Genomic DNA, 12,405 nt, shown 5'->3' on the forward strand with positions numbered 1-12,405 from the left:
TCTCAAGGGTTCGCTTGGCAGACCTGCAGGCCGGGGGTGGGGAGGGTTGGGGAGGGGGGCTTTACTTTTTGTTGCTGGAGACTGTTCTGTCGCTGGTGCGCCCACGCGGAGCGAGCTTGGGCCAGCCATTCCTGTGCACCGGGCCTCTGGGTGGCCGTGAGATCCCCGTCACTCTCCTCCTTCTGTGGTGCTGTTCCCTGCTTTTCAGAGGCAGAAATCAAGAGTCACGCGACCCACACGAAAACCCTAACCGAAGCAAAGTTACAACTACTTTGGTGTGGTTGGTTTAATACCAAAGCGGTTCCATTTGGATGTGAAACTGCATTTTAAAAAAAATGGTAACTTTTACAAAACCCATCAAATTTATGGCATTTGCAGGAGGGAGAATAATAAATCGATGATTATACTCAGACGTATTTGAGGGGGAACTACCTATTTAGAGGCTGGTCCTTTCAGCTGACTTATGTGGTTGCTAGATACTGTTCTAGAATGCTTTCCGTAAGAACATAGTATCTAGATCTCATTTCCTCTACTAACGCCACCAGGACCAGACCCCAGTGCCATCTGCTGCCACTGCTGGCTTCTCGAGACAGGAAAAGGGCAAAAGTAATTATTATCTGGCAGGAATTTATCCTTCCTGCTCGATTGTTCTGATGGGATTTGAAAGGCCCCGAAATACTGCATACAGGAACAGAATTGGTTCTGAATGAGAACCAATGTTCTACTCACACAGGTGTGTATGTCAAAGGATAAGTACACAATTTGAAGATAGCTCATTCATTAAGTACTTATTAAGTACCCTCTCTGTGCCAGTCACTGTTCTAGGCACTGGGGATACTTTGCCAAGAAGCAGCCAGACGGGGCCCCTGCTGGGGAGATAAACAGTAAACAAATCAGAGAAGGTGAGAGAAGCCCACCAAGAGCGGGAAACCAGACAATGGGATAGAAAGAGAAGGGGGGGGGCCTCTGAGGCTGCTCGGAGAAGGCATCTCCAGAGGGACAAGGGCCCTGGGCACCCAATAACGGCAAAGATCTACGGGGGAGGGCCCTCCAGGCCTTGGGAACAGCTGGAGCGAAGACCTTGGAAGAAAGGAAGTTGGCCTCTCACAGGAAACAACAGCCCTGAAGCACCGGGCGAGGCCGGAGCACAGGGAAGGGGAAGGGGGTAGAGAGGGGACATTTTTAGGTTGTTTTCACCCAGCAGCGGCCCTGCTTCCTGGTTCTGGAGCTGCAGCTCCTGTCCTTTGCCTGTCTGCCAAATCTGGCACAGAACGGGGCCCAGCCACCCCAGCTGATGGGGCTCATCCTGCCACAGGGTCCACGAAGACACTGATCTCCCCCTTATGTTCAGAATTTTACACTAACTATTGTGGAGGAGAGAAAAAGAATTCTATGGGAAGTAACCTCACATGGTGCTCTGACCATAAATGCCCAAATGGGCTGCTCCGGCGGGAAGTCAAGGTTCAGGCTTATCTTTACCTTAAACAAGCCCTGTCCATCCTTTCCACGCAGTAGGTTGACACCCCTTTGAAATAACCCAAGCCACCCTCAACATAATCTTGTTAACTATCCTGTAATCAAATCCCAGATTCCTCCTAAGAATTTCTGAAGTTCAGTAATGTTTGAGGTCTACGTTAAACTTCATTATAAAAATTGAATTAATGTCTTCTATCCCCTGTGGGGTATTTTTTTTTAATGTAGCCCTATAATCTTCTTTCCATTCCCTCCTTGATTTCAAGTGCATAAAAGAAACTGGAAAAATGTTACCCTCCAGAGCATTTGAGATTCTGCTCCCTGGCATATGTCATCAGTGTGGCTCAAATAAACTCTTACAAAACCTGTCAATAGGCTTGGCCGTTTTTTATGCAGATGGGATCTGTTTATCCTTCTATTCATAAACATCCTAGGATTACGTTGTGAAATGTTCGAGACAATGTCGAGATAATAAGCTTTTCGAAGTTGGTATCAGTGCTTGAACACAAATGAGCTGAAGGAAACATTGAAGCGTGCAGGGAATACTGTAGGCAGTCTTCTCCCAGGGTCTGAGCCACCGTAACTCACAGGTACTTCCTTCCCTGTAAGATGATCCAGTTTCCCAGCAAGAGACATGTGTGGACTGAACCATGTGGGTGCCATCAGTCTAAAAAATGCCATTTGCATTTCACAAGACCCTCACAATGGGTGATCAGCAACACCCAGTGCAGAATGTTCCCTACTCCCCCAGGAAAGCCTATGACAGAAAAGCAGTGATTTTCCTGAAGGTGGGAGGTGTGGGGAGGATCCACGCTCTTCCGGTGCTGATGGCCCATAAGCTTCTCCATGAAACAGATTCTCTCCATCTGAGATGCACTGTCTGCCCAGAAAAAGGCTCTGAAAGATCCTGGACCCTCTGGCAAGAATGATGCAACAGTTCGACAAGGACGTGTAGAGAATGCTTCTCCTGTGTGGGGTTGGGTCACCTTCTCTCCTCTTTGATCTTAGAAAGGGTTTGTTTTCAGAGCTGAAAACTCGAGTGGTGACTTCTCAGTTCACCACCTCACCCTTCTAACAGGTTACTACCGTCTGACTGAGAGCTATACTTTCAAATTTCCCACCACGAATTTGCACTTAGAAAGAGGACAATCGCAATGTGAGGTCTTCAGGATGGTTGTTGGGAACCGCCCTGCCTGGTTTCAGAAGCTGTTACTCTCCATGGCTAAGGCTGAGTGAGAGACCTTGGGACCATAAGCCACTAAGGAGATAAAGCTTATCTCCCTGGCAGGGGCACTGCCTCTGGCCCATTTACTTCATCTTGCCTGGCCCTCAGTGCATGAATGGTTAGCCAATGACAGGTAAGATTCCTCAAGGGATGGATGACCTAAGACAGGCATGCTCACAGGGGGCCCTCGGGGAAGGACTTGGGGGGCTATAGCAAAAGGGGGTGATGGACGCCCCCACTCCTTGGCTTTGACATCGCCTGAGTCCTCATTCTGTCTGCAGGAAGCCACCTAATCTCTTGGCTGCCTTACTTTCCCTACTTGACTGAAGCCTGGAACAATGACAGAGGGCGGTGCAGTCCTGTACTGGAAAGGTCAGGTTCCCTGGGTGATCAGGCCTGAGAAAGAATATGTAAAATCCTGCGAAACCTGCTTTACTAAGAATGCTCTTAATTTTCTGATAAGGGTCCAAGCAGGAAATGAGTTTTTTCCCCAAAGTTTTGTAGCACCTTAGCTAACAGGCCCTGACTCAGAATAAGCCCTCGTAGTTCTTCATATGTTATCTATTGTTTGATCCTTAGTGCCTGACAACGATTGATGAGCTTTACCTGTATTCCTGTGCGGATTGAACCCAATAAAAGCCCATCGAGGAAAAAGCTCTTGGCCTTTCTCCTTTGAGAGATCAGCCACCTTTCCTCCCCAAGCAGATCATGTCTTAGTAGACTAATTGTCATCCATGGTGGCCAGGCGGGGGGCAGGGGGAGGGGGATGGTCCCTGTGGGCGGAGCCCCTCACAGATGGTTTCACCACTTTACCTGCACAAACACATATTCAGAGTCCAGGACTTATAGTCTGGGAAGGCAAGGCATAGTTGGCTAACTGAATTCACAGCTTTAAAGAAAAATAAATTATGCAACATCAGAAGCAAATGCCTAGTATATATTTTCTAGGTGGTTAGGTTGGTTTTTCACTTAGTGATTTTTTCCTCTGGCTGATTTAGTCACTTTGAGTCATAACAACAGACCACAAAAAGAAGAAGAAGAAAAAGGGGGTGATTAAGAATTCAGCTCAGATGTCATTCCTTTTCCCTTTGGGATGAGGAGACACTAACATAAGGGAAAAAATAATAGTAATTACTTCTCTGAGGTTTGGTAAGTTTTCTCTCCTGCTAGGGAATCGGAGGTGACTTCTGTCTCCAGAATCAGCCTTGCGTGGAGCTACCTCGCTGTTCATTTTGGAAATACTAGGACAGTAACCTCCTTTGCCAGGAAGATTCCGTGGAAGATTAATGAGGATTGGAGAATGCTGGACATGAAGTAAAACATTTCTTTATACAGCACTTCATTATATATATATATATATATATATATATATATATATATATATATATGGCTAACTGTCTGCTCCCCTGGGTGGATAATACTGTGTGAAATGACAGGAACTTCTTGCAAAGAAAAGATAACATGTATGTCAAGAGTATTATACGTCGGTAAGTCTTGTGTCCCTTTGTGTAAAGAAGGAACCTGTGGAGGAAGGGGTGCTAAAGAGGCTGGTTTTTCACAGCTACAAACAGAAATCCAATGAGTTTAAAAGAATGGCCTTGGCAAATAGGCCGCCTCACAGATAAGTAGCTCTGAGAAATGATGGGCTTCCGGCCCCTCTCAAATTAGGAAGCTAGTCCAGCCCTCCCCACCCAGGCGGATCCCAGCTGAAGGGCACAACTTCACTAACACCTGCATTCACTGGAAGATTATTTTGCCCCAACACCCATTAGTTAATTTCGGGTCAACTCTGAATTTCTCACACGAAGGTGAAAGGGCCCTTTTCATGGCAATGATAATACACACAGCACTCCTTCCGGTGCTGTGCCTGGGAAAATAATCTCTTTAAAAGGTATAGTTCTATTTTGAAAAGTGAACAAAATTTTACACGATGGACTTATTAGATGAAAGATGGTGTAACTTATAAGTATTTTTAACATGAACAATGACTAATTTCAATGCAATAAAATATGAGCACTTTTCCCTGTATTTACAGTTTACACACCAGTATCCTTGGGAAAGCTTACAGCAGAATCAGGACTTGACACAAGGTGAAGCGTCTCTTTGGCCCTGGGCAGGACCCGTCAGGTGGGGGCAGGACCTGCCAAGTGTGGGCAACACAGGCAGCTGTCGGCACATCCAGCCCAGCCCCACTAGTCTCAAGTTCATCTCAAGAGCAGCCTTTGAGCATGTCAGGAGTCCTTTCCTCACAAAGAATGTGGTTTGCAAACCGTTTGTTCTTATTCATTATGATACTCACTGCAATTTGAGCACTTAGTATAATCATTACTTGCATTAAAATTCTCAGGATTTTTAAAAGTTAATTACTAGTATTATCCCCATTTTACAGATGAGAAAACTGATCTGTAAGAAAAGGAAGCTCAAGGATCTTGCCCCAGGTGACTGGTAAATACCAATGAACAACTGTTTGCTTTTCCAAAGTGATGGCCCAAGAATTAGGTCTGGCTTCTGGATATGCTTTCTTTCGCGCACACATTATTTTTAAATTTCAGAATTAAATGTTTTTAAATTGGAAGTCTTTAGCTATAAATCCAAAGTTCCTTCTCTGGAAGATCTAGTAATGCTGACTATAAATCCTCATATGACAGCAGCTGGAGTTGACAGCTGCCTCTCTGACTTGACACCAGTGTGCCAAGGTCCTGACTGGGCCTGCTTCACTTATTTATATCCCCTTTCCCGGCCCTGAGGCCCTGGGCTGTGTACCCCAGCCCTTCAGTCCCTCCCTCCAGGTGCCTGTGTGTCAGTCATGCTGTCCCTTCCACCCCTACCTGCGCCCAGTGGCGGGGGGGGGGCAGGGCACAACTGCAGCTTTGCAAGTAAGAGCTTTCCCAGATACAAAACTATTGTTCCTAGTAGTTTTCATCTGACTAGGTTTGATGCTTCAGATCTCAAAGTCATGCAATTGGAAAAGAACTGAAAATATGTGGTTTCATCGGAAAAAAAGTCATTATCCTGATGAAACAGAAACAAGGACAGCCCCTCTGGGCACTGCATGTCCACTGTGATCCTGGTGCCCCATCCCCCGCTGGCCCCTGCACCCCAGTACTGGTGTCTCCCTCCCTCCTGACACTGGAGTTCTAAGATCACCCCCTCCTCTTTGACCCCCTCTTCTCCCTCCTACACGAGACTCTACTTGCAATTTCACTTCTTTTTCACTGACTTTTCCTCTACTGAGTTATGTCCATGTACATGGGAACAAGTCACTGAGAGAGAAAGCGACAGACAGACAACCTGAGCAGGCAAGACAGACGTGGGTGGAGGCTATGTGGAGGGGGCAGTTTCCACCGTGTGGGCTGGGCGCGCTCGGGCTAGGCTCAGGCAAGGAGCAGCGCCCTGGGCCTGGTCACCACCCTGGAGCCCCACCACAGGAAACCAAAGTCTCAGGAGTCCAGTTCTGCCTGGATTTCTGGTGCAGGTTTTGCTCCTGGGACAAAAGACACACAGGCACACTTGTTCTGTGGGGGGAGTGTCATGTGTGTGTTTGCACAATTCTTCTGATCTTCACATGAAACAGAGTTCCCTTGACCCACTTTGTATAGCTCTTTCCAGTCCTTGGTCTCCTTCGCGGTGAATCTCGGGAGCTGCCTGCCTGCTGCCTCACTGGCGCCTCCCCGGCGCCTCCCCTCCTTATCTCACGGTCATTCTGGAGCCTTTTCCTCTACTCCTCCACCGAAAAACAGCTGTTGCCGAGGTCCCAGGGGACCTGCCTGTTGCTAAACCCAGTGGTCACATTTCAATCCGCATCTTACTTCACGTATTTTCAAGTGGTTTCTAGGAACCAAACTCCTAGACTTCCTGTACATCAGGGGTCCCCCCCCCCCACCGGGCTGTGTACCAGTACCAGTACTGTGGCCTGTTAGGAGCCAGGACGCACAGCAGGAGGTGAGCCTCGGGGAGCCAATAAAGCTTTGCTCCCATAACTGCCTGAGCACCTCCAGCATCCCCTCCCCCATCCCATTTGTGGGAAAATTGTCTTCCATGAAACCAGTCCCTGGAGCCAAAAAGCTTGGGGACTGCTGCTCTACATTACTGGTTTGTCTTTTTCTCTCTTTTTTTTTTGTGAGCTCCTCCACGTCTTCCAAACTCTCGCCACTGGGGCATCCCAGGGCTGGGTTTGAGGACCTTCATCTTCTTTTTTTCCCATTACCCCCTTGGTGAGCTCATTAAATCTCACACTTTTAAGGACCATCCAGAGGATAATGACTCCACTCTGAGTCTCTCCCCTGAATTCCCACCACTACTGGAAATGTAATAGGCTTCTCAGACTTCACCTGTCCAAAATTAAACTACTGACCTTACGATTTTTCCCCTCCCAATTCTCTTCTTCAGATAGTTTTCATCTTCCCCATTATTCAGAATCTGAGAAGTTATCATTTCTACCTCTGCACTCTGCCTCTTTACTGGTCTCCTAGCTTCTACCCTAGTCCCTTACAGTCCTTAAAATCTGATCTAGTTATTCTTCGTGTTGATCTGAGAGAGCTTAGGCTGTAACCTTAGAATGCACTAGATGCATATGGTAGAAGGTAGAGGGTTAAAACAAAGCAAAACAAAGAAAAACACTCAGCCACTTAAAACAAGGGTTAAAAAGGAGAAAAATAATAAAAAGAACAGGGAAAATAGAAAACAAAAAGTAAAGGGAAAAAAGCTCAAACATGGCAGTAATTACAATAAATCTAACTAGACCAAACCTATCTTTTGAAGGTCAGAGATTTTATGATTAGGTAAAAATCTTCCAAACCAACAAAATACAGTTACATGTTCTTTAAAAGAATCAAATCTCACCCTCACTGGTGTGGCTCACTGCACTGAGTATGGGCCCTTGAACCAAAAGGTCACCAGTTCAATCCCTGGTCAGGGCACAAGCCTGGTTGCGGGCCAGGTCCCCAGTTGGGGGTGTGCAAGAGGCAACAGATTGATGTTTCTCTCACACATCATGTTTCTCCCCATCTCTTTCTCCCTCTCTCCCCTTCTCTAAAAATAAATAACTAAAATCTTTACAAGAATCAAATCTAAAATAATAGACACAGAAATAGTGAAATCAAAGGAAAGTTAAAAGATATACTAGGCACATATCCTTTCAAAACTCTGGTAATATGAAACAAAAATCACTACATGTTAAGGTCACTACATGACAGTGAAAATGTTCAATTCACCTGGAATACCCTAAAGCTGTAGGTCCTAAATAAAAGTCTAAGTACATCTGAAAAGTAGAATGTAGGAGAAACACAAGAAAAAATACAAAAACGCCTCAGAATATCTTAATTTATGAGCTGTGTTCAATAAATAGTCTCTTAAATTGTGTATTTGCTCTATTCTAATATTTATTTTTAATTCTTTTCCTACGCTGCAATCTTCAGGTCCACAAATTTCAACAGTCCTTAAAAAAGCATTTGAAAATCTATGCCAAAGTTTGTGTAAAGCAGGTATGTGCATAGGTATGCATCGTCCCCACCTTTCCCTTATAGGGACAGGCTCGGAAAAGGCACGCCAGCAACGCACAAGTATTCACTTGTCCTTGCAGCGCCGCGTCCCTGGCTGGAGCCCTCACCTGGATGTTAAGCTGCTTGTCATGCAGGGCTCTCTGCACCTCCAGCAGGCTCCCCTTCAGGGTTCTCAGCTTTCCGGCCAGCTGCTCAGCCTCATCCTTCGTGTGCGCCTTGCCCTCCAGCAGCAGGTTTTCATTGTGGGCTGAGAGCTCTGATAAGGCCACCACCTTCTGCTCTATTTCCACCAGCATGTTCTAGGACAACAGAGATGAGGGTGAGACTCACGCGCCCCGCGGCCTCTGCCAGGGCGGCTTCTCGCAGGCACCCAGAGCACTTCGTATGTCTTTCAGCAAAAGAATATGCTTTCACGCTTTCTGTCCTAGATGTCCGGCAGCCTTGAAAAGTAGTGGATAGATTTTTTAAATCTCTTAAGCTTATTGATTTCTCTCTTATTTGAGACTGGATGTTATATAATAAAACTAACTGTATTGGAAAAACACATTGGAAGCCCATTTTTCGTAATCAACAGACCAGGAGAAAAGGCCAGGCCTTTAGTGCTCTCCCATGATTACAATTATGTTATTATTTCATGGTTAGAAGTGATGCTTATGGCTCATAATAGTAAAGACTTCCCATGATCGACTCTTTTCCTGTCAATTTAAAATGGCTTCTCTGTCAAAGCATTGCCTGTTTGGGTCAATTTTGTTTTTCAGATTGCTATTCTTGTTTCCTGACTTTTACATTTATGTTTGTTTCTTTTATGATACATTTTTAACCATACATTTCTGAACGTTTTCTTCGAAAACAGAGGCTAAGCCCAGAGAAGCAGCAAAGTATTCTCCATTCTTCCAAGTTAAGATTTAAAACAAAACCAAACAACAACCAAACAAATCAAGCAAAACAAGTAATACCCATTTTATGTCCTACATAAATTGTTCTAAACTCTCTGAACTCTAAATTCTGAAAAGCACTTCCTAATTTATCAAGTAATTTTCAGTCAGGCAATTTATTAATGAGAAGAGTAGTTTATCTCCCTGTACAAAATCAGAATTACGGCCAAGAAATTTTTAAGAATATTGGTTTGAAAAAAATCTAGAACTACATAAAAGAGTGAAATTTTTTTATATTTTATTTATTTATTTTTAGAGAGAGGGGAAGGGAAGGGGAAAGAGTGGGAGAGAAACATCAATGTGTGGTTGCCTCTCATGTGTCCCCTACTGGGGACCTGGCCCGCAACCCAGGCATGTGCCCTGACTGGGAATCAAACCAGTGACCTTTTGCTTCACAGGCCCACGCTCAATCCACTGAGCTACACCAGCCAGGGCTAAAGAGTAAAATTTTTTATGAAATAGGGTTTAAACAATGAAATCCTGAAGATAATTTTGGAGAAATTAATATAATTGTGTGCAGGATTGACCTTTTCATTAGGCAGAGTTGAAATAGTGCTGAGGGCCCATAACACTTTGGGGGGCTCAAGAAAACAATGTAATTGTAATTTCTTTTAAAATCAGAAGAAACAAACAGCGCTGGCTGGTGTGGCTCAGTGGGTTGAGCACGAGCCTGTGAACTAAAAGATCACCAGTTCGATCCCCAGTCAGGGCACATGCCTGGTTGGCGGTGTGATCGATGCATCTCTCGCACAGTGATGTTTCTCTCCTCCCCTCTCTCTAAAAATAAATAGATAATATCTTTCAAAAATAAAAAATAAAATCAGAAGAAAAAAATGGATCCCCCTTGGATTATATTAGTCTTTGTACCAAAGCACTTGTAAAATAAAAGTGCAATTTTTAGTATTTTTAACAGAAGAAGGGACCCATGGAAGCAAAGTGTCCGGAGCCGCAAGCATCGTAATTTGACCCTAATTCTGTGAAACAGCCACAGTTATAATTATACAACTGGTTCAAAGATTAGATTTCAACTGACCCAGGAACAATTTGCATCTTTGTGTGATTCCATATGCTTCAGTTTCTGAAAACATTGTCAAAAAACCATTTTTTTGTTCAAAAGACCATTTTAGTACTTTGTAAAAGTCCTGAAATATATTATTTAAATTCTGGACTTTCCATAACGATAAAAATAGAGGTATCCAAAAGGGAGAGGCGGGAGTAACGGCAAACATATTTTCAAATGCTAGCGCATGTGGTCGTTTCAAGTGCTAAAAGGAAATGCTAAAAATGGGTGTTTCTTTCCAGATGGAAACTTTAGAAAACATGATCTAAAGACTAGAAAACACTTGCCATGTGGCTCTCTATTGTCTAGCCTCAAAGCAGAGAATAATAATGCTTTGAATGCACATGGCTAAGTTACCCAAGGAATTTAAAAATTCAAACTATGAGTGTCACAATATATCTCAAATCATAAAAGAAATGACCAAAAATGGATTACTTCACATTAAGAAAAAAGGTAACTAACATTCATTAATTAATGGTTTTTGTGTATTTCCCCTGACCCTAAATGGGATAAATATGAAGTTGGGCTTACTGATATTTGACCCTGCAGATTAGGTACGATTTTTTTTCTAGAGACTTGCTAGTTAAATGAAAGAGATTTTAAGGCATGCGGCACCCATGTATGAGGCATAATATGTCCACAATCTTTGAAATTCGATGATTGGCACGTGGCGATCATTAGAGATATTCTCTATAATTATATGTGTGTCTGAAATTTTTCATAATAAAGAGGTAAAATGATATTTCAATAAATCCTTAATGTCATTATCCTTTAATTCCAAGAGACCTCACATCAGATAAATGCTCTGTTCCAAAAAGACAATCTTCCACTGTTCAGTCTGTCTGCTTATTACTGACAGTTTTCCAAAAAAAAAAAAAATGTCAGAATTAGAACCAAAATTGCAGCAGAGAACCTAGACACACCTCCTGCTGTGTGTAACCCCAGTCTTGCTCACTAGTCCTTCTCATTGGCTTTGTATTTCTTATTGGCCTCAAATGCAGTCTTTTTAAAAATTCCCTTTAGGAAGCTGAAGATTTTCTAAAGATTAGGAACTCCTGGTAGAATTTTTCAAAAGACAAAGTGCAAGTCTGAATTCCATGCAAGCTTGTATAAGATACTGCTCTTCTACTCTCTAAACACATAAAGTATGCGGGTTGTAAAAGTCATACATCCATATTAAGCCTTTTTACCATCACGTTTTCACATTTAAAAACTGCGTGCTTTGTGGTGCTACCGTACTCCGAGATGATTCCTGTACCTGGCAGTCCACGAGCTGCGCCTCCATGTCCATGGGCTCCTTGGAGGTGCCCAGTGCAACGTCCAGCGTGGCCTTGGTGCTTAAGAGCCAGTCGTCCAGCTTGTCCACTTCCGAGCGATACCTCTGCAGGGCCTGCTCCTGCCTCTGTTCCTCCAGCTGATCATTTAGCTTCTCCTAATGAATTAAGTGGAACGTTAGCTCGCTCACCCTGAGTAAAATCATTAGGATTCGACACGCTAGAGCAATGGTTCTCAGCCCTGGCTGCCCATAGAATGAACAGTGAAACTTCAAACAAACAAACGACCCAGGAAAGCCTAGTCTTGGGTCACATACCAGAGAAGTAAATCAGAATTTCTGAAGGTGAGTCTTAAGATTTATAATTCTAAAAGTCTTCTCCATTGAGTCTAGTGTGTACCAAGAGTTGAACCATTCGTAAATGATACATCTGCAGGATCAGGCAGATAGTGTGAACGATGAAAATTGATCGAGGGTTAGAACAAAACAATGGGATAAGATGGTTGGTAAATGGACATAGGTACATGGTTTAAATGTTGGGGAAGCTGTAGGGAGTGGTGGGGACTGTGACAAACTAAAAAACATATGGCCCACCTAAAAAGATAGTATCATGTAGTCGCAGGCAATTGATTCCCTTCAAGGAGAGTAGCCCAGTGTTACTAGTTTCTTGAATGAAAGCAGAAATTAATTTTTTGTTAGATTTCTGCTTTTCTTTTCAATGATGGCAAAGGATTCATACTTAAAAAAAAATAAAAAACAATCAGTGTATTTTGAAACTCCACAAATGTTTCATACAGTGATTTGGAATGATATTAATAAATTATAAATTAACTTTATCATTCTTAAGGTACTCTAAATACCTTATTTAAAAATTATTTCAAAATAAAGTTTAAATACAGCAGACACATTTATTTTAAATTTCTTTCAAGTAAGAATAT

The 12,405-nt window shown here is 43.4% G+C and overlaps 1 protein-coding gene across 8 annotated transcripts in view; it reads right to left on the minus strand.

The window, feature by feature from the left end:
• The window catches only part of SYNE1 (spectrin repeat containing nuclear envelope protein 1), a 407,591-nt gene that overhangs the window by 124,776 nt on the left and 270,410 nt on the right, over positions 1–12,405 (minus strand). For 7 of the 8 annotated variants that reach the window (XM_037051212.1, XM_037051453.1, XM_037051603.1 and 4 more), the window contains 3 exons: positions 11,453–11,626; positions 8,307–8,498; positions 66–200 (listed from right to left, as the gene is read on the minus strand). In XM_037051212.1, the coding sequence (XP_036907107.1) occupies positions 66–200; positions 8,307–8,498; positions 11,453–11,626 (501 nt within the window). The remainder of the gene's footprint in view (positions 1–65; positions 201–8,306; positions 8,499–11,452; positions 11,627–12,405) is intronic. The other variant, XM_037051294.1, reaches the window with a different exon arrangement.

Source organism: Sturnira hondurensis, unplaced genomic scaffold, assembly GCF_014824575.4.
Source record: "Sturnira hondurensis isolate 20B ecotype Veracruz unplaced genomic scaffold, ASM1482457v3 Scaffold0000167, whole genome shotgun sequence".
Taxonomy (NCBI): domain Eukaryota; kingdom Metazoa; phylum Chordata; class Mammalia; order Chiroptera; family Phyllostomidae; genus Sturnira; species Sturnira hondurensis.